Consider the following 21940-nt stretch of genomic DNA (forward strand, 5'->3'; position numbering starts at 1 on the left):
CAAGCTGAGCATTTAATTAAGATCTGTTCACTTATATTAGCAAAAAAATAAAAAATAAAAAATAAAGAAAAATGTATATTACAAAACTTTATTGTACATTTGTCAGTAAGTAATTTATGAATAAACTTTTATTATTTAAAGGCGGATCAAAAGACACAGATTTGTGGACAGTGAAGAGTTTTAATTAATTAAGGCCACACATAAATAATTATTACATAAGTTATTTATTGTCATTTGACACTCTTCACTCTCCATAAGCAGTTTGATATTAAGCTCAATATGTTTTTTTTTTCTGTCCTACAAATTGCTTGTTTTTAGAGACCTGTTTGAAATAAATCAAACATTTGTTAGTTTGAGTAAGCTAGAAGTACTTACAGAATGGTGCTGCTTTAATTGTGTGTGTGCTAGAAGTGAGCTGAGGTGGAATAATTTGTTGTAAATATTTATTTTGAAGCAGGTCAAAGATAATCCAGTGCTGTAACGGCGGTTAATTAATGGAGATGCTCATTGTTGCTCTCATATCTTCTGTCAACAGTCGTTCTTAATAATAAAAAAATAAAAATAAAAACATTCTCAAACGAGAATGTTTGAGTAACATTCCCGTTACTCAAAGAATGTTATCCAATGATAATATTTAACATTAACACAGCCTGCTGTAGTTTTCGGTTTGTAAAAATCTCGGTAGAAGTTTTAGACACGTAGAACCGACAGATAGACATAGCTATATATCTATCCTCGCAACGCTAGGAAAACCTGACGAGGTAGGAGAGATAGTCAGAACAGAACACCGTGGCTGAACCGAAGCTACACCTTTATATTCCACACGGTGGCGCCGTCGGCGAACATACGTGCTCTCCGCGCACGAGACGAACAGGATTAAAACATCGCGTCTCATTAGACTTCACAGACATATGAGCTTGAGCCTCTGAGTAGCTATAAACTAATCTCATACAGTAGGAGCTCCCACATGGCGGCGGTCAGCGCGGAGCCGTGAGGTGTAGAGAGAGAGAGAGAGAGAGAGAGAGAGAGAGCGGCTCTGAAACACTTCGGGGAAGGAAGGAAAGAAGGGAACCCGCGTAGTTTGGCACATTGCACCCGGCTCCAGCCCCGTTAGGTGACAGACGCGCTTCATCCCACGCTGCTCTCGGGGAAGCTAAAATCAACATACCGTTTTAAATGTCTGGTGATTGGGAATATAGGCGGAGCTGAGGAGTTTTTTGGAGCGCTCACCGATGTTATCCAGGGCAGTAAAGATATTGTCAATTATCTAGGACTGAAAGGACCAAGCAAGGTGTCAGGTAAGTTCACGTGATTTATTTTAACGCTCCTTGTTTATTTATTTAGATCGCGTCCCTCTGCCGTTCTGGTTTTGGTCGCTAACCTTAAAAACCTGAGGCGACCGGGACAACTTTGAAAGATCAATTCTAACAAAAGGCTTGATGATGACTTCCAAGACAACAATTTATAGATTTATTAAACTGGGGACTGAGACCTAATGATCACTAATTCAATAAGCTATTGTCAATGGTAGATTAATAGTGCAGAGAATAAAGGCACCAAATGAGTAGCGGTCCTCCTCATCAATTATGCCAGACGGCTCCAAGACAGACACATTGTGTGAGACTATAAGAAAACGATTAAAAGTGCTCGGCCGCTGCTAATTTCTTTTCGCGCCCAGCCAAAAATACCCCTCGGAGCAGCTAATAAAATTGAAAAGCCTAAATATTGATTCAGCGCAATCAGTTTAAATGAATGGCGGGGCAGCCCATTGAGGACGGAGACAAACGCTTCCATGGTTACATCCAGGATCTCCACTGTGATCACGGCGCTTTGTGTGAGGTTTTCTCTCTCTCCCACTGAAATAAAACAACTGGCACACACGGAGAGCAAAGGGAGGGGACCGTCTCTCATGGACCCGGCCGACTAATCTATATAGGCTTACCCGGACTATAAGTAATCTTGGCACACTTTGAGTTGCGCACATGTGCTGCTACTGTTAAATGAACGCCTATGGAGACGTCCTTTGCGCCTTCGCTCTTATGTTCAGGCTCTGTAGATCACGCCGGTTGTTCTAAGTCTGCGAATTGTTGGACACGTTCTCCTTGTCTCTAATTGATCTGACGTGATGTCATCTTGGTGCGTCCCTGGCAAATCTCTATTGTTGCTTCATCTGTGGCGCCTCAGCAGAGTTAAATCCTTTCTCTCCCCCAGGGGATTGTGAGAGCCGCTTCTGTATCCATTCAGCAGTTACACCTGCTCCTCCCCAGCATCAGAGTTCACATCTTACTCTATTGTTCATTTTATATTTGTGGACATTTCAGGCATCTTTTCTGTCTCTTTGTTTCAAAATTAAGCAAAAGTTTTATATTCTCCACGCTTACGCACTCTGCCTCATTGAATTTGCCTTTGCAGCTTTGGTGTCCACTAAGATCCCCACTTGCCCAGAGGCTTGGGTCCCTTTGTTTGTCAGTGTTTATGTCATTGCCTGGCAGGGGTCAGCCCCCATTCGCCTGTGTGAGGGTCTGAATGTGATTCACTGGGCGGAAACTGTTTTACTGCCTGCCTCGCTCCCCTTCTGTCTCACCCCCTCCCCACGGCTGCACAGTACAAAAGGGGGGCCGAGCCATAAACGTAGCCTGTTCATTATGAGAGGTGCTGAGGTGTTGCACGTCACAGACAGGAGGAGATTGATGTTTGGCGGAGATGCTTGGGGAGGAGACCCCATTGCCAGTGTGTGGCGATGGAGGAAACAGTGCAGGTCTGCAACAGGTTATCCTGTCAGATCTGTGTGACACAGGTTGTTTGGAAAAGTTGAACAAAGATGGTCTTTACACCTCCTTGGAAAAGTCTTTTTAGCTCATTGGAAAAATGTAATGAGTTGTGAAGCAACACCTGAAGTGCTGGACGTCTCATGGAGCAGCGCAATGTTCAATCTGTCACTCAGAACTGGACACAATATGGTGCAACTGCAAACCGACAAAGACATGGTTGTTCAGCAACTCTGGAGGAGCTCCTGAGACCCACAGCTCAGGTGGGAGAATCTGTTGACAACAGAGCTGTTTGGCAGGCCCTCCACAATCTGGCCTTTATAGAAGAGTAGCAATGAGGAAATCACTGTTGGAAGAAAGCAACAAGAATTTAAGGATGACATGAGCTGATTTAATAGGCCAGTTTCATATGCATGTTCTAACACATACATCAGTCAAAGTTTTAGACCTCAATCATGTTGACAGTCTTTGCCAAGACGTGTCAATTAATGTTCACAGAGGCCTTCCATCAAGTATGACTGAATTAGAGCTGTTTTACATTGAATCATTTGCAAGAGTTTGTAGATGTGCAAAACTGGTAGAAACACAGTAGCATTGTAGCTGTAGAAGGTAGTTATGCAGAGTATTTACTCATGACTACTGATATTAGTAAAAAAAAATGTTAGTCGTGTATCATTTCGCTTTCACCTTTCGGAAATACACCACTTTGGAACACAAAATCATAACATTTATTGAAGTTTGGAGTGTTAAAATGACCAAATGTGAACAAGTTTTGTACAATTTGCTCCATGAATCCATGAAGAAGTAAACATGGAGTGGGGATGTAACAATGCAAAATTCCTACTGTTTTGTTCTGAGGTAATGAAACCCAAAGTTGATTTCAGAAGAACCTAACGAACAGTTCAGTCATGAGAGTCTCTTGACATTCCTCTCGTTTTTCTTTTTTTTTTTCATAATTATCATAATCGTATATTTATGCAGAATTTTGTGTTGATGACAAAATCCATTTCATTTTGTTATGTTTACGCAATACTATTAAATCCAGCCAAACTCAAACAACAATGTCTACATTTTTGTTGCAAACAGCCTGGAATATGAGCAGCTCTGAAGAGCACAATTTGAGCGGATCACACATTTTGTTCATTTGGAAAGGCTTCATGGCCATCTGTCCTCCTACTGTTGCTTTTTCATTTTTTTTTACCACTGCTTGCTCTCATTATTATTGTTGTGTTAGAGACAAAATTTGCATTGAAAAGCAACCAGAAAAACAGCTTACTTCAAGGAAACACTGTAGATAGAGGTCATTATGGCTTGACCTAACGTTTCTTGAAAAGGATTCATAACACTTGCACTTTTAACATTTTGTCACATAATAGCCCCATACATCAATGCTTTGGGGTTCTATATCTTATGTCAAGACAATATAATCCATAAATGTGAAGTGGATGAAAAACTACATGTGTTTTTCTTCTTTCATTTTTTTTTATACAAATAAACATAAAAAAGTGTGATTGACATTTTGTGCAGTACTTTTATATAGCAGTATAGAAGTCCCTTTACTTTACAATTCTAGATAAAGTGCACCTTGCAAAACTTACAGTCAATATTAATACACAACTGCTATGTGAAGCCGGCCTTGGAAGTTTGTTAGAAAACGTGGTATCTTAGTAGAAGCTGCTGAGGGCCACAGCTCAGGGGCATTTCAGAAGCATCTATTTTTTGTGTTTTTCACAATTTACTTTACAGAGCAAGCATGTGGGGAAAAAATGCTCTGGTCAGACGAGATGAAAACCAAATCTTTTGGCATTCATGCAAACATTGTGCGGTTGTGTGTCCGTTGTATACTCTCTTTTGTGTGTGTGTGTGTGTCTGTGTCTGTGTCTGTGTGCGTGTGTAGGTGTGTCTGCGTGTGTGTGTGGAGGGGTGGGGGGTGCGTGCGTGTGCATGCGTGTGTGTGTGTGTGTTGGTTTGGGTGGTTGATTGGGTGGTTGACTCTGGGTGGTTGATTTGAACAATACTGAACCACGTTTCACATACGTTTCACATACTTTTATATATGGATTGGATTTTCCTCTGTACTTTTTCCCACAAAATCCTCATCAGGGGTTGTAGCATCTAACCACTGAAATGTGGCCAAATTTGTTAGGTAGAAAAAAAAGGTCATGTATTTTATCAGAGACAACAATTGTTCATTTTCTTTCTTAAAAATAAGTCATGATTTATTTATTTATTTATTCATTTATTTATTTATCTATTAGGATAATTCATTGTTTTATAACTGACAAATATTTTCCCAAACTCAATTATGTCTTAAATAACAGATTTTCACATCGATTTAGAATAATTTTGTTGAGAACTCGGCATACTTGCTCACAAAACCTATTTATATATTTAAAAAAATTACCCAATATCTGAAAGGCTACCTTCTCTACAAGAGTAACATTCAGTAGTGCAACTGTGTTACTAACTAGTGCACAATACTTTTTGCTCAGTTATAAAGCTCTGAAAAAAAAAGGAGGTCACGGCACTGAACTCCATTGAAAACCTCTTGGTTATTCCACCAAATATTGATTTCTGAACTCTTCCTGAGTTAATACATTAGTATTGTTGACTGTAAATTAATACAAACTTGTTTTCTTTGCATTATTTTAGGTCTGAAATCACTGCATCTTTTTTGTTATTTTGACCATTTCTCATTTTCTGCAAATAAATACTACATTTTTGCTTGGAATTTCATGACATGTTGTCAGTAGTTCATAGAATAAAAGAACAATGTTCATTTTACTCAAACATATTTATCAGAGAAACTGATCATTTTAAGTGGTCTCTTGCTTTTTTCCAGAGCTGTATCTTGGAAGCTAAGCAGCATTTATTGATAATCTTTTGGAACCAACAGTGGAGAAATGTTTTAATGTCAGTTATAGACGATCATTATTATTGCTAGATGACAAATTTCTTTCACAATGACAGATACTCCCAATTTTGACAATTTATATTATGTTTGACAATATAAAACTGAAAAATAGAAAAATATCAAATAGATTGTCCAATGCTTTCTTCAAAACCTCGAGGTACCTAACCCACCCCAAATTAAGCATCCAATATGGCTGCCGCATTTGTTTTATGATATGTCTTTGTGAGCAGGTTCATGTAGCATATTTGTTTACAGGATGGAGAGAAATTTGTTCCTGTGGGCATATACCACTATCAGTGGCAACACAGTAATTAGCAAATATTCTCAGTTTTCCCTAAGGAGGGCATATCTCGCATCCAATGTACTAAACATGTGTGAGTTGGTGCATGTCCTACGGAAATAGTTGAGTAGAGCTGAGACAAAAAAATAAGTGAGTGTAAAAAGGAAGCTTTGGACTCTGCTGGAGAGGTGGCCAGTATGCTAAACATGATCGTAGCTAATGGATAGAAAGCTGTGTGTGACAAAGTTTGAAACCACCATTCATAACAAAAGGGATCACAAGGGAACAAAAGAATGCTCCTTAAATTTGTGCACTGGGCACCGAGTTGTAAATCAAACCAGTTTTCTCTCAAAGTGAGCCTACCTTCTGTGTTGAACTGGTCCTGTGAACTCATTTGAAGAGTAATTAGCATTTCATCCAGATTCCAACCAGTTACATGCAATGAAGCAATACTCTTTCTAGTTTTTCTCTTTGGTCTGTGAGGCTATTGAGGACAAAACCTTGTTTAATCCTCTGGGAGTATTTTTTTTTCTTTTTTTTTTTTCTGTCACTCTGTCATACATGCCAATCAGTCGGCCGAAACTGGAAAACACTCAAAATTGCTTTTCCTCAATTGGAACCACTTCCCTTTTCTTTATCCCTTCTTTCCCACTACCAAAAGAAGAAAACTCTAGTTTTTGGTAGGAGATGAGATGTTATTGGCTGAAGTTGAGAGCAGCCGACCAAGTCCGTGTGGACAATGCATCAGGAAAGCTCTAGCTCTCTCTCTGTTTCTTTTTTCACAGTAAATTGCACACTTGATTGGCAGTCTCCTGCCCCTGAAGGAGAAGTGGTTGCTTTGAAAAGTATCATCTGACAATAGTTAGAGGGCGGTCCTCATGGATTTTTCGTCTTTAGAGAGGTGTCCATTCAATTGGTTTCTGAGTCCTCCCTGGTTTAATCGAACATTTTGGTTTGCACTATATGACTCCAGCATTGTTGTGAAGAAAAAGTTATTCCCTTCTTGTCGTGGAAAGATTTTTGCTTTCCCCCTCTCAAAATAAATACAGCTCCTGAGCTTTTCCAAAACAAATCCAACGAGTAGGGAACTTTTGTCAGATTTAGAGATGCATGTTTAAGCTCTACCCAGTTATTAAGTTTCTTAATTTCTTCTCCCCAACTTTTTTTTTTTTTTTTTTTTTCTATTCAGCGGGAACATTTGCTGATCTAAAAATACCAGTGACAGAATAACATGTGAAGCACAATTATGGACTGGGACGCTAAATAGGAATGGCAGCCGTGGCCGCGCTGGGCTGAGAACGGGCGGTGGGTGGTTTCTGAGGTAGGGCCTGACACTTATTGGTCTGGTGGCATCACTTAAAGTGGAAAACTGCTCAAACAGGACCTGGTACAATAAACAGCACAGGAGGCTCTGTGGTTTGGTGCCAAACACGGAACATCAGGCAATCATACACAAGCCGATCGAATAAACAGGCGTTTTGTATTTTGCCTATAGCTGTTGGACGGCACAGTGGAATTGTTTGTCGCACTCTGTGTTTGCGTTTACTTTTGTGAAGCTGAACATGTTTGCCTTTTCCTTTGAAGAAGAGTGAAGTTGACCTCACAAAGCTCAAATGAGCCATTTATATGTTCAGTGTTGCAGTAAATAACAAATTTGACATCCCACCACAAAGCACTTACAATGTGTATATGCCCCTGAGGGCTGGCTTTGTACAGTTACCATTTACAGTGGCTTGTAAAAATACGCGTACACTTTTTCCATTCCATCACATTTAAGCAACCAACTTCAATGCCTTTAATGTGGATTTTACGTGATGGACAAACAAAGCTTACATCAAAATCATAAATTGGTGTGTGGGGATGGTGTGTTCATGGTAAAGCTCTGTTGAAAGTTTTTTTTGTCTGCTGAGTTGTGGATCTTTGCAGCTCCTCCAGAGTTGCCCTGGGTCTCTTCCCTGCTCCTCGGATTAATGCTCTTCTAATAGTCTAATAGTTTATAGAGAAGTGGTTCATATTTGCAGCTAGGTAAATTGACTGATCGCAATTTGTTGTGCTGGATATTATTTAGACCTATCAGAAGGTGCTGGATACAAATGTAGCTCAAAATTTTCAGCTTTTATTAGTAAAAAATTGAGATGGAAAGAACCCCCTGTCTCCAAATTTCTTTCTATCTCAGTATTATGCACTTAAGTGTTGCTCTGTCAGAAAAAGTACCAATAAAATACAATGAAATGTCCAAGAGTCGTAAATATTTTTACTTTATAGTGCATTTCTTTCCCTCTGCCATGTCTTACAGTCTTTCTGTATATACCGCTGTCTATTTTTGTGCCTTTCCTTGTCAGAATCGGTTATTTTGTCCGATTGCATGACCGGTGTGAATTTGTGCAGAGAAGAGACACGCAAATGTCCTGGAACTTCTGTTATAGTAGTCAATTTTAATGACAGAGTCGTTTCTCTTTGTGGTCAGACTGACTCCACTTCACTGAGTCGAGCTGTAAGATTGATGAATGAGATCCCACAGCTAGCCTCCCAGCGTTAGACCGTTAGGAGATAACTTTTCTACATACATGTGTGTGCCGTTTGTGCATGTGACTGCCAGATATAACCACACACTCTTCACCATGGGCGTCTCAGGAACAGGGAAGCCTCAGGGTTAGGACGCCGGATCATGGGAAAGCCCTTGATTAAAAACCCTGCAAACTGTTATTCCACACACCCTCGACCAAAACGGAAGTAAAAGTATTACTTTCCACTTTTAAAGTTTGCAGTTCTTGGTAAAATGACAAGAAAAATCCTGGTGTAGGGTTACAGAGGCTTGTGTTTTTCATGAAGAAGTTGCATAACAGAAGCTGCACTGATAAAAAAAAGAAAATCAGACCTTCTCGTTTGATTAAAAAAAAAAAAATTCTCCATTCAAGTCAGTTATTCCAATCTCTTACTGGAGTCACCACATGGCTTCTGAATCTTGCACTGTCACGGTTACTACCATTCTCTGACGGCAAAGTCCTCGACCTGCCGTGAATAATTGATGCCAAAGATTACAACACATCGGCCACTGTCAGGAGAAACCCTAGAGGTATCAGCGGTAAGCACTGACCCCAGGACCAGCTCTGCAACCAGACACCTTCTCAGCCGCTCTGATAGGGATACCCATTGGATCGCGGTTTCTCTTTGTGTGTGGGAGGTGTCTGCAAGGGATCTAATGTGAAAGGTTTTTGCGAACCAGCCTCCTCACACCAGCATGTTGCTTTAAGGTGAGCTGACAGGTAAAAGGCTTAGAATTGCCAAGAAAAGGGAGGTGAAGTATTGAGGAGTTGCAAAAGAGGTAATCTGTTTCCAGGTTTTATAACCTGATTAGAGTCTATTGAGAAAGTCTGAAGTTACAAATGGATGACATAAGGTGGAATATGTGCTGATCAGATGTAAAATTAAGATCAAGCAAAATACATAAAATCCCTCATGCTGTTCCAGTAATCCTTTTTGTGTTTATAAGAATGTAGCTTCAACATTTGATATTAAAATCACCTCATTCAATGTTTTATGACCCTTTAAGATTAAGTATGATCCATCTGCACCGATCATTTTGGACAGTTTCTGATCATCAGTTTTGTAAAACTGACCTGGGAATTTCAGCTTGAGTCAATTTAGATTTGAAGAACTCTAAGTAAAAAAAAATATACTTTTTCAAACTTTTTTGATACACTAAAAATTAGCCTTTTTTTATCAGTAAAATCTTCATGCTGATAAAACAGTTGCTTCTCTCCATCTTAAAGTTGTCTCTCTTTGTGAAAATCTACAAATACAACAAAAACCTCCAGAACAGAGGAATTTGTATAAGTAAAGGCAAACCAAAAACAAGTAAACAACATATTTTTTTACTTCTTTACAAGACAGATTAAAGCTCACTGACGTTAACCTCAAGTTGCAGAAGTGGACTGTCACACGACATTTCTTTTCTTATAGGAGCGGTTCTAATTCTAAGTTGTTCTTCAACAGTTTCTCTGCATTATTTTCCCTTTACTGTGGCGCACTGCACTAAATTAAAAAAGTAATACCGACATTTCCAGGTTTTCGTTTGTTGATGGAATTATTGTACTGCGGAGCGCAGCTATGGATGGCCGAATTCAAATGTGTGAATTCGGCCATCCGAATCCCACGATTCACACATTCACACATTTGAATGTGTGAATCCCACGATACGATGCATGGTATCCCACAATAAGATGCATCATGGGATACGCTGCATCGTATGCATCGATGGCAATTTTATCCAGCTCACAAGATGTGGTGTTGCATCATGAACAAGACAAGAACTGATAAAGCAGACTTTCTAGTTGCTATTGATTTGTTGATTTGTGTGCATGTGATACAAATACGATGAATTAGTACATTTTGAAATTTTTGATTCAAAATCGCTATGATTGATTAAGAAGTCTAAAGAATACTTAAAGAAGGACCATGTAATTAACTACTCATTGATACAAAGAGTCATAACCTCATGTATAATCAGTGTACTGTCTGTTTTAGCTTTCGTGAGCAAAAAAGGCCAGCTTTTGTGAGAGGACTGACATTTTGAAACGGCTGGATGATGAAAAGAAAAAAACAGTGTTCAGCTGGAAAATCAATTTTCCAAAACATGTTTAAGCATAGGACCTAACAAACTAATATACTGCTGAAAGGTTAGCAGTTTGGAATTGTGGAATTTAAATGCAAACTTTAAATCATTTTGTTTTGAAACCCAATAATATGTTTACATTTGCCTTCAACTATTTGTTATGAGTACATTTGGCAGTTCTACATCAAGAAATACAATAATTTTCTACATAGTAGGCAAATGATTCTTAGTGAACTCAGTTTGGGTTCCAGAAAATAAAGTAATGTTGTGGCTCAGGAGGTAAAACATGTTTTCCAGCAATCACAGGGCTGGTGGTTTGATCCTTGGCTCCTCTAAGTCTCCTGTGGTGAGATACTGAAGCCCAAAAATGGCTCCAGCGTATCACCAGTTTGTAGAATTAAATAAGGAACCGTTTTATGTTTTTATGTGTTTATTTGAAGATGTATTGCGGCTTGTAGTTTAAAGTGCATTAAGTGAAAAAAGGTTATACAGAGAAGCTTGTCTACATGTAATAAGAGGCCAGTTGGGTGAGGCCAGGAGTAAAGGGGAATGCCAGTAATGGGACTTTGCCCAAGTCTCAACAGCATGAGACATTGAGATTGTGTCTTTGGTTTATGGTTTGGATTATTCAGATTAATAGAAATTCACACCACAACAATATAATAATCCCCAAAAGGTATTTTAGTGCAATAAATCAATAACAATATATATCGTGACAGACACATCTGACCGAATATTTAATATTCAATGTATAGAATATTCACTGAACTCAAATACAAAAACCGCACAGCTTTCTGGGAGATATAGGTGAAGGAAAAGCTCTGATCTGCTCAACTTGTCACAGCCAGCTAATCTAGGTGAGTGGTATCAACAAACTCTTTCACTGTTTGGTTACCTAGCAACTACTCATTTAGTAACCTTCAGCGATTTCAGATTTCGCCATCTTGCCTCATAAATGCTTAAAAATGTGGATAAAAACAGGAGAGATCATGACACCAGTTTCAGATATTTAAAACAGAAAACTAATCAATAATTATTGATATTGACAATTACTAATAATGAGTGATATGAAACGCTTATATTGTGATACGTTTTTCAGCCATGTTGTCCATCCCTAACACAACTGTAGTTTTATTTTTCTACAAAAAATACCTTTGGGAATAAGCAATGTAGACTCATTCTCCCACTGTTAGATTAACAAAGTATTTTTAACTTGAACATAGATAAATGTCTTTCAAAATGTTTCACAAATAAAAAAGGAAAATTGTGAAGTGCTTAATGCAGTCAGCCCTTTTTACTCCTATAAATAAAGGCTGGTGCAGCAGCCTTTCGAAGTTGGAAGTTAAATGAAGAGTCCGCCTATGTCTGATTCAAACATAGTGTGGATATACAGCTGCCATGCAAAGATTTTAGATCTTACGTCTCAATTTTAAGAAGTAAGAAAACGATTGTCGAAGCAAAGTTAAGATGTCCCATGTAAGATTTACCACTCCCCATGGAAGAGACACAGCAGAAGTATTGAAGGAGGTGCTCTGTTACATAAAAATAAAAAAATTACATAAATAAAATTTTCTGGCCTACGTGCAAAACCCTATGTGAGGTGAGAAACCAACACTGCACATCATCATGAACACACCATCCTTAAAATGGATGGTGTTGCCAACATCATGCTGATCCTAAAAAGTGACATGGAAGCTTTGCTGAGGTAGTAGGAAAGTGAACAGAGGTAAAAAGATAGAAACCCTGGAAGAAGCTGTAAGAGACTGTAAAAAGTTTGAGAGTAGGGTGGGAGTTCACCTTCCAGGAAGACAGCCACCATGAACGTACAAAAAGATCTATGATGGACCAATTTAGATCAAGGCAGAATGGTCCAGTCAATTTCCAGAGGATTTGGAATTAGTAACAAAACTTGAAAATAGCCGAATGAGCTTGAACTATTTTGCAAATAAGAAAGTTTTAAAATTTAAGCATAATACCCCAAGACTTGCAGCTTTGACTGGAGTGTTGCTTTTTGTATATTCCCCTTTCAATTCATGTTTTGAATTCAATGGTCTGAAGTATTCAGACTGAGACCTTGCTGGGTACTTTTTTGTAAACCGAAGAAGCAAAAAAATGCATCTGCTTATTGTAGCGGCCTTGAAACCCAATTCACATATTTTTGCTGATGTAAAAAATGGGTATGTTTGCGTGTTTTTGTGTGTGTGAACCTCTCTACATGAACTTTGACTCTTGGGTTTTGTCAATGTCAGAGGTCTGCGCCAGGCGCTCCACGCCATCTTTAGCTGTGACAGACAGGTCCTTGGGGCCCCTCTGATCCCTGGGGTCAGGGTTGGCAAAACGCATGACTTGAGCACAAAAACTGCCCCACCACTTGTAAAACAAACCTGTGCCATCTACACAGCATCTGCTTTGTATCAAGCCCTCTGAGGGAAGTTCAGGATCTCAGTCGTTGGATGCAAAACGATCGCCTCTCTGTTTTGGCGTAGCTTTGTAGGAGGTTAAAGTGCTGCATGCTTGCTACCATCAATCACAGAGATGATCTAAATAATGAAAGGCTTTTTATTTTTTTCCTTTTAGTGGAATTGACCTTTGTTGCTAAATTGCATCTCATATGTTTAGTTTTTGGTGATAGAATTGTGGAGATACATTGCCATTACAACCTTTGAGCAGTTAGGTCTTACAAGGAGCTCTCAAAGAGCTGATGTGAAAGCAAGAGTTTGTAACATTTCAATCAGGCTTGTGAATTAAGAAAGTTTCTCAGTCCCACAATTGGGATAAGCAGGGCAAATAACCGGATTTACTCGACCCGGGCTCCTTTTTGTCCAGCAACACACTCACCTCTGTTCCCCTCACCCTCCACCCGTCCCCACTAACCACCAGTCTAAATCCTTTTTTGATGGATTTTCCAGCAATCTCTACAGTGCTGTGGCTGGAACGTGACACATGCACACGCACACACACACACACACGCACACACGCACACGCACACACACACACACACACACACACACACACACACACACACACACACACACACACACACACATGCCCTTGACTTCAGCTCAGCACCGCGAAACACTCACACACGTAATAAGCTCTTTCTTTGTCTCATCCGTAACTAAGTGTTTAATAGCTATATATTATTCTTGTACTATTAAGGCTTTTTCATCAAAACACAAACTGAAACTAAGGGTAACTCAGATATAAAACAACTGGAATGGAAAATTTGAATAATTGGATATTTTCGGCATTTAGGTATTTCTGTATTTAAAAAAAAAAAAAAACCCAACTAGCATGACTTCATCAACCCTAGCTGCTGATGTTGATGTCAAGCCTTGTAATTAAGAGTAAATAGTCTTTGAAAGACCTTCTGTGTTTTTGCTGTTGGTGAAGCTGTGTGGTGTGCATTATGAATGGGATGGGTATAAGAAGCGGGAAGGAAGGGAATGATCACGAGTCCAGCTAAGCTTCAAACTGGCTCCACCCCGCTTGTCATGCTGTGATGTTTTGTTGTGTTAACCATGACAACTGCCTCTGAGGCTCCATCCAGCTTTAGAATTATTCTAGCTGAGAGAGCTAAGAAAGAGATGACAGAAGAGAGAAAATGACTGGGAAGATGAGAAAGAGAAACAACACTCGAAATGTGTAGAGAGATGACAAATTGAGAAAAGACATTAAATATATGTGAAAAACGAAAGAACGACAAATGCTTCATACAAAAATATTTAAGAAAACCTGAAACAAATACATCAGGCAATCCCTTTTTATCAAAGTGGATGGGCATTTCAAAAACACATTTACGACACAATGAGAAACTTTAGAGACGCGTCCTCCAAACCTAATATGCATTTCCATTTATGGCTTGTGATGTCATGTCTGCTACCAGCAAACCCTTTTTAATGGGAAATTTTTCAAGTGGATGAAGAGTCAAAAGTCAGATAAACTGAATGAAGGAGTGTTTGTGAGCATAAAGTTGATCTAGTAAAAATGTTTTTAGCATGGCTTTTATTTTTTTTAATGTATATTGTGTCCGGGTGAACCATCTGCTGCTGTCCATGGATCTCATTGTTAAAAAAAAAAAATCAAAACCAATTCTCCTCAGCATTGATTTCTCTTTATTTCTGAGCCAAGTGAAAGAGAGAACATTTGATTGCAAATGTGATCTGACTATTTTAGCTTGTAGTGCCAAAAAACATGTGGAGCAAAAAGTAATTGAAGACAAACAAAAGTTTGAATGGCATGGCAGATGGGTCCTCAGAATAAAACATTCCATCTACAATATTACTGTAGGGCTGTTTTCCTCCCACAAATAAAACAAGGATTGATTATGTGGAGAAACGCGACTCATGTACAACCAATTCATGTATCACAAACTTAATATATGGTATGATAATGATAGCTTGAACATATTGGACATATTGTAGTACTGATGCCTGTAACAATACTGGTCAGAACTGGACCAGAACTTGTTATTCTACACTGTGGTGAACTGTAATTTGGTAACAGTAATTTGGGCTCATCAAGGAGCATATCTAAATACCACCAAATGGTACTGATTTGTTAAGTTTCCATGCCTTTCTCTCAGATAACACTTCCCCTGACTTCTTCCTCGCCTGATAAACAATCCTAAAACTTTTTACCTCATAAATTCAAATTCCAGCTGGACATTTTACTAATGCTTTTTTTCAAATGCAGTGTATGCAGTTTTTGCTTTTTCTCAACTGAGCTGAGGGTATTCCTGTCTATTGTTTTTTAAATTTTTTTAAATATATACATTTCTCAATTTTATGGCCGTGTGCTGCAATCCTAAGCACATCTTACGAGGAAAAGTTGCAAAAATTATGATATTTGCTCTTTAGCAGCCAGTAAAAATGAGGTAATTTTAGATGTACGATCTACATGTGACCTGTTCCACCAGCTGTAGATGAAATTTTGTAGCGTCATTGTATTTGAATGTAAATAAAAAAAATTTAAAATACAAATCAGCAGTAAACAGCAAATTTTACTATGTTTGTGTATCACTCTTTCTCTGTAAAATATTTATTAGTTTCCTCTTTCTGCAGGAATGCTCCCTGTCCTCCTGCTAGCTGGGTTGATTCTGGCTCTGTCCATCCCTGGCACCTCGTGTGAATCAGCCACGCTGCGCTTCTTGGGGCAGACGGACTTTGTCGTCAACGAAACCAGCACATCTGTGGTCCGACTGGTTGTGGAGAGGTTGGGAGACCCTATCAACGTGACAGCTTTGGTTCTTGTGGGTTTAGTATATCTTTTTAGTATAACTTTTCAATTGGGTCAAGGACAGGATTATATCTTTTTTGTCAAGAAATCAATGTGATTGTGCAGAAATTGTAGTTGTAAGGAATGTTTTGCTGGGTTTTATTTTAACCACATAGAGGAGGTTAATTTTCAGCTTCTCTTTCCCTGCATCTGTACAGCTAAGGCAGCCGTCCAATGCAGAATGATGAAGGGGGTCCATGCATTTCTCAATATCCCTACTTTATTTTTGAAACATGCACATCACTGTGTGTGCTTTTGGACATGTTTAGAACATTTTATCATCATACCTACCAGAAATATGCATGGACCAGTACAATATTCTCATCATAGTGTTAGCATGAGCTAAAATGCAGGAGTCTCAGTCTAGTCACACAAAATTACAACTGTCTAATGCCATCTGACTGTTTTTATATGAAACAGAAGTACATCAATTATTCCTACCGCTGCCAAAAAAAAAACCCTTACATAGTGACTATTACAGTAATCACAAATTACTGTACTTGTGTAACCCTTTAACAAGTCCAGAAGAACCCGAAAGCACTTTACACAACATTCAGCCATTCACACAAGCATTCACACACTGATGGTGGTAAGCTACACTGTAGCCTCAGCTACCCTGAGGCAATCTGAGAGAGGTGATTATCTATGACACATACACATAAAAAAAAAAAAAAAAAAAAATATATATATATATATATATATATATATAATATATATATATATATATATATATATATATATATATATATATATATATATAAATTTTTATTATATAATATGATACCTTTTTTGGACCTTTTTTGTCCCCAAATGATGAAAGGTCACGTTTTTCATGAAACTGTGGCACATCTGTTGCTGCATACATGCAGTGTATAAGCACATGTAGGTGGGGCTCCACACTGAGGTACTCTGATTCACCATCTCATTAGAAAGCATTTTAAACAGTTCTTCTTGTGACTTGAATCATTTTTAAGTCTCTGAAAGCGCAACTTTTTTAAACGTTGAAGATGAATCCCTATTTTTTTTTTCTTCTTTGTTATATACCAACTCTGCACTTTCTAAAACTTTACACTTACATTAACTTTACAACATTTTCTCAGCCATTTCCTTATTGTTCTATTGATATGTTTTTGTGGTACTCCTTCCATTTGTAATTTGCTGTCTTAAATTTAATCTTGAAAATATAGTGACACTTTGTTCTTTGATAACTTGTGTTCAGCTGGAGGGAGTAGACTCTGGTGACTTTGAAGCCGTTAATGCTGCAGCCTTCCTTCTGTCTACTGAGACCAGTAAGACCATTTTCATCGCTGTGAAAGATGATGACCTACCTGAAGCAGATGAGACATTTACCTTCAACCTTAAACTACAGGTAAACACGTTTTGTTTGACATCAAGTTTAACTTGTGTGTAGTAATCAAATGTGTACTTTTCTTTTTATTATTACTATCTCTTTGCTAATGTGAAAGCTATGATTTTATCCATCTAAAGGTTGGGAACACAGTGGTTCCCAACCTTGGTTCTCAAGTACCCCTGCCCTGCGTCTCTGATCCAACATACCTGATTCAAATGCTTACATCACCTCTCTAGCCACCAAAGGAGGCGATTAACAAGCTTGTTAATCACCCATTCATTTAAGTCAAGTGTTTGGAAGCAAGAAGACTCCTAAAACATGCAGGACAGGGGTACTTTAGGACTAGTTTTGGGAACCACTGGTCTAATGCATTTTCCTCTTCATATCTTTTCGTATGTCTGGAGTTATAAGTTTTGTCACACAAACAAATTTTTCCTTTAATTTGGCCTTAGGGGTGCCTTTTCTTAGTCACCTTTCTCATATCTCAGTTTTAGATGTGTAAGGTCCCAGGCTGCAAATGTGTGTGCGTGTGTGTGTGCACGAAATGTGTGTGTGTGTGTGTGTGTGTGTGTTGGGGAGGTAGTGTGAGTGGTCTCCATAGTGTATGTGTTTTGTAATGTATGCTGAACATTTCACTCTGTTCAGCTGTCAGGGCAGTGTGACTTTTTCAATGACCTCAAAATTAGATGGATTTTCCTCATATCAAGAGCAAGTGAAATTTGGAAGATCAAACGTCAGGGCTCTATGCACAATCCACGACTGCCACCAAGATGTGTGATCAGCTAAATTAATCAGAGGGTAGGTCATGAGTAAGAGCTGATTCAAGCTTTCAGCATGCAGAGGTGAGTAAATCTTCATCAATGCAGACAGACCCTCTGCATAGCATAGTATGAGATTAAGTAATGATATAAACTGATCCTTGAGGGTACATTTGAGAAGTGCTTATGTAACTTTTAAAGCAGTGAGGTATTTGTGCAAAATGGCATTGCAGAGTTGAGACAATCATACTGTGGGATTTTACCTATTACCTAAAAAAACCCTGTAAAACACAGTACGGTACTATGCATTCCAGTCACACTGAGACTGTTCATCTCATATATATATATATATATATATATATATATATATATATATATATATATATATATATATATATATATATATATATATATATATATATATATATATATATATGTGTGTGTGTGTGTGTATATGTATATGTATATATATAATGCTTTAAGTATATTTCAAATGCTTTAAGTAAAGTTTTTTTTCTGGTAATATATGCTGCAAAGTCTCATCACGGTATGGAATCCTTTTTCCTAGAGACGATCTTCATGGTTTTATGCAGGCTTCGGCTGTCAAGCTTGATTGATGAGTTGGTGTCATCCCCCTCAGTGAAAGACCCTAAAAGATCATTGTAAATCACTAATTGTTAAAGTGGTACATCAATGTGTAGGCTGTTCAGGTTTGAACAGCTGGCTGCTTAAACATTTCTTTTTCCACATCATTCTTTAATTGGAGTATTCAGTAACGTTTTGTTAAAGTCCAGAAGCACAAGTCAAAGACCAGATGAGGCCCACTCTGTTTACACTACAGCAGGGACAAAGCTCAAGCCAAATGGTTGCCTATCATCTTACTGATGGGCTGTCAGGAGAATGAATGTGTGGCACCATGGGTGTCATAGATCAAGCAAAAGTGAGAAATAAAGGGCTGATTGGGTTTCATCCATCATTCCTGACAGTGAAATCTGTTTTAACAGAAAATGTTAGTCTGACTTTGGTTGACACATAGCAGCGTGGTCGTTAAGAAACCAGACAGATGCAATAAATAAAAGAACATTCTGTTGGTTGTACAATGACGGTAAACAAAGTTGGCCTCAAAGATGGAAATGTGTGCCTCTGTGTCTTTTTATCTTTGAGAATCTAGATGTTTAAATGTGTGCGAACAGTTTCAGACCCACTCCATGGGTCCGGAACTGTGAGACGACTTTCAACAAGGCATAACCATCTGAATGAAAGCACTGTGGCAGGTTTGTTTGGGGAGAAGGATGAATAAGAGGTGGAATATTTGTTCTAAATCTGCTTTACATGCTTTGTAAGTTGTGACAAAGAAATTTTACAGGCACATCTTGAAAATCTTAAAAATATTATTTTATTAATTTTAAAAATTTAATTAAACTTACTTATTAGTATCATTTTACACAGAGTGGTACAGTTTGAAGGATAATTTCTGAGAGTATTTTCTGAGATATTACAAATTATTACATTTTTTAATCTCGAAATACTGAAAAATATTTTTATTTACACTGCTAATTGCACTCAATGCTCATTTTGGGCTGCTTTTGCCTGAATCACTACATCAAAATGATGTGGCATGGAGGTAATCAACCTGTGGTGCTGCTGACATGTAATAGAAGCCCAAGTTGCATTCAAGACCCATAAAATCCTAATGTAATTTCAAGTATGCTGAAACTTTAAGTGTGTTAGGCTTTAGTGCCAATTGACAGAGCACAGTGCAAGTCCTAAAAAGGTTCCCTGCAGAGAGATAACCTGACTGAGCAGCTGGGCAGAAACCAGCACTTCCTGCCTTTGTGCTGTCTCACCAGGGCTACTCAGTGGGTGGACTGGAATGAAGCAAAGGCAGCAGATAAGACAGACACACTGGCCTTTCCCATGAGCACTGGTTGTCCAGATAAAGTGTTTGGGGGACTGGGGTTAAAGAGAATGAACATAAATACTGTACATTGGCCTTTTTTTTTTTTAAAACAAAGCAATTTGTCTCTTTTTCCAGAGTTCATCTAATGGTGTGACACTGGGAACACCAAACAAGGCAACCATCACCATCCTGTCCAATGACAATGCCTTTGGAATAATTGCCTTTAACTCTGTAAGAGCCGCATAATTATGTATTTTACTCCATTCTTTTAGCAAATGAATCATTATGAAGGTATGAGAGTGAGACCTGAAGCTTAACACAATTTGCTCATAATTTGGTTGCTATATTTTTGTTCTATTTGTCTTCTATTTCTCTAAAATGCCTTTGAGCGTACATGATTGTGGTTCTTTTTGCCTTTCCTTTTGTTCAGACTGCAGAGATTGTTGTTGGTGAGTCCGGAGGAACGAATGTGCCTTTCACTTTAATTAGAGAAAAAGGAACTTATGGGACTGTCACTGTGAACTTTGAGGTGGGAGTGCTTTGTAAATATATTTTTGAGAAGGACAAAGTACAGGAATCATTGTGACTCTTTCTGTCCCTGTCCTTCTAGATCTCTGATGGTCCCAATGCTGCTATTGAGGATCTCGTTCCAGACAGAGGCAGCATCATAATCCCTGTAGGACAGGCTGTTGCTCGCTTCAGTATCGTCATTCAGGATGATCAGGTATTAATCAGAATCCCTAATGTTCAAATTCAAAATCCCTTCATGTTTATCTGCATCTCTTTGTCTTGATTAGAAATAGTAGCAATGTTTATGCGGCAATGTTGGACAGTATGGTATCTGTGAAAAAACATCAGGCTCCTGTGCCTTCTCGCCAGTGGCGCAACTACACATTATTCAGGTGGATGCAAAAACATAGATCGGCCCACCCCCCTCGACCGAGGGACGGGACGTCAGGGTGAAGGAGCGACGCTCACTCAGCACACCCCCCCGCTACATTTACCTCGTTATGTGCGCGAGGTGAAGGAGCGTAAGGCGCGCATTAGTGTACGGGAAAACATCATCGGCGCGCCGCCCCCTCCAGACGGGGTTTTGGCGCCCCCTCTGGTGCTGCGCCCCTATGCGTTGCATACCCTGCATACCCACTTTTTGCGCCACTGCTTCTCGCTATAGTCTTGCTGTCATCTGAACCAATACACGGCTCTGTCAGAAACAATCAATCAGAGCCAAGAGGAAGGTTTTAACACTGTCAGTCACGTTCTCTGCTATGCTATAGCTAGTTCATAATGACAGAGGCCGCCATGAACGCTCAGGCTACTTAGCATGGCCACCGACGATGACAGATAAATGTTTTTTTCTGGAACGACAAGTTGTTTCTCCGTGATTATCACATTTAGCAGCACATGCTTGAGGGTGATTGACAGCGCTTAGACACTCCTCCAGGTTCTGATTGATATTTTTTGTATAAGTTACATACTGTAGCTTTAAGTGTCTTACCCACAGGCACATTGAACACGTGGCAGGGCATTTGAAATTAAACCAAAGACTTTCTCATGTCAAAACGAGTACACTTGCTGTATTTTTCCTGAGATTAAATGACAAAAAATGTACTCTTTATACTTTATACAATGATTAATTGAAGATAATTGGTTGCACTAGATTTTATTTACCAACAGCAGAGTAAAAAGGACTAAATAAAAATCCATGGCATTTTTAGATTTTTCCTGTTTGTCTATTCTCCAACAAAACTAGTTACAGTTTGTGGTTGCAATATGGCAAAGAGGAATATAAGATATCTAAGTAAAATGTCCCTGTGATTCTCTGTTGATTAGATCCCTGAGAATGATGAAGTGTTTACAGTGAGGCTGACGGGCGTGGCAGGTGGAGCCCTTCTTAGCCCCAACGCCAGCAGTGTCCAGCTGAGAATACGGCGAAATGACAGCCCCCTGCGCTTCTCCCTCTCTGTCATGGCCATATCAGAATCTGCAGCCGTCATTGGCCTCAATGTGACCCGTGGTCGACTGACTGACGATGGGCCACTTATCGGCTCTGTTGACACTGAGGTTGTGTTCACTT

At 38.9% G+C, this 21940-nt stretch overlaps 1 protein-coding gene across 5 annotated transcripts in view; it reads left to right on the forward strand.

The window, feature by feature from the left end:
• Positions 1 to 704: 704 nt before the first annotated feature.
• adgrv1 (adhesion G protein-coupled receptor V1) overlaps positions 705 to 21940 on the forward strand; it is a 108603-nt gene continuing 87367 nt past the window's right edge. For 3 of the 5 annotated variants that reach the window (XM_017306772.2, XM_081610572.1, XM_008418938.3), the window contains exons 1-7: positions 705 to 1298; positions 15641 to 15828; positions 17074 to 17223; positions 19999 to 20094; positions 20294 to 20392; positions 20474 to 20587; positions 21697 to 21927. In XM_017306772.2, the coding sequence (XP_017162261.2) occupies positions 15643 to 15828; positions 17074 to 17223; positions 19999 to 20094; positions 20294 to 20392; positions 20474 to 20587; positions 21697 to 21927 (876 nt within the window). In that variant the 5' untranslated portion in view covers positions 705 to 1298; positions 15641 to 15642. The remainder of the gene's footprint in view (positions 1299 to 15640; positions 15829 to 17073; positions 17224 to 19998; positions 20095 to 20293; positions 20393 to 20473; positions 20588 to 21696; positions 21928 to 21940) is intronic. The other 2 variants (XM_081610571.1, XM_081610573.1) reach the window with 2 other exon arrangements.

This window comes from Poecilia reticulata, chromosome 9 (genome assembly GCF_904066995.2).
Source record: "Poecilia reticulata chromosome 9, P_reticulata-male-v2, whole genome shotgun sequence".
In the NCBI taxonomy this organism is placed as follows: domain Eukaryota; kingdom Metazoa; phylum Chordata; class Actinopteri; order Cyprinodontiformes; family Poeciliidae; genus Poecilia; species Poecilia reticulata.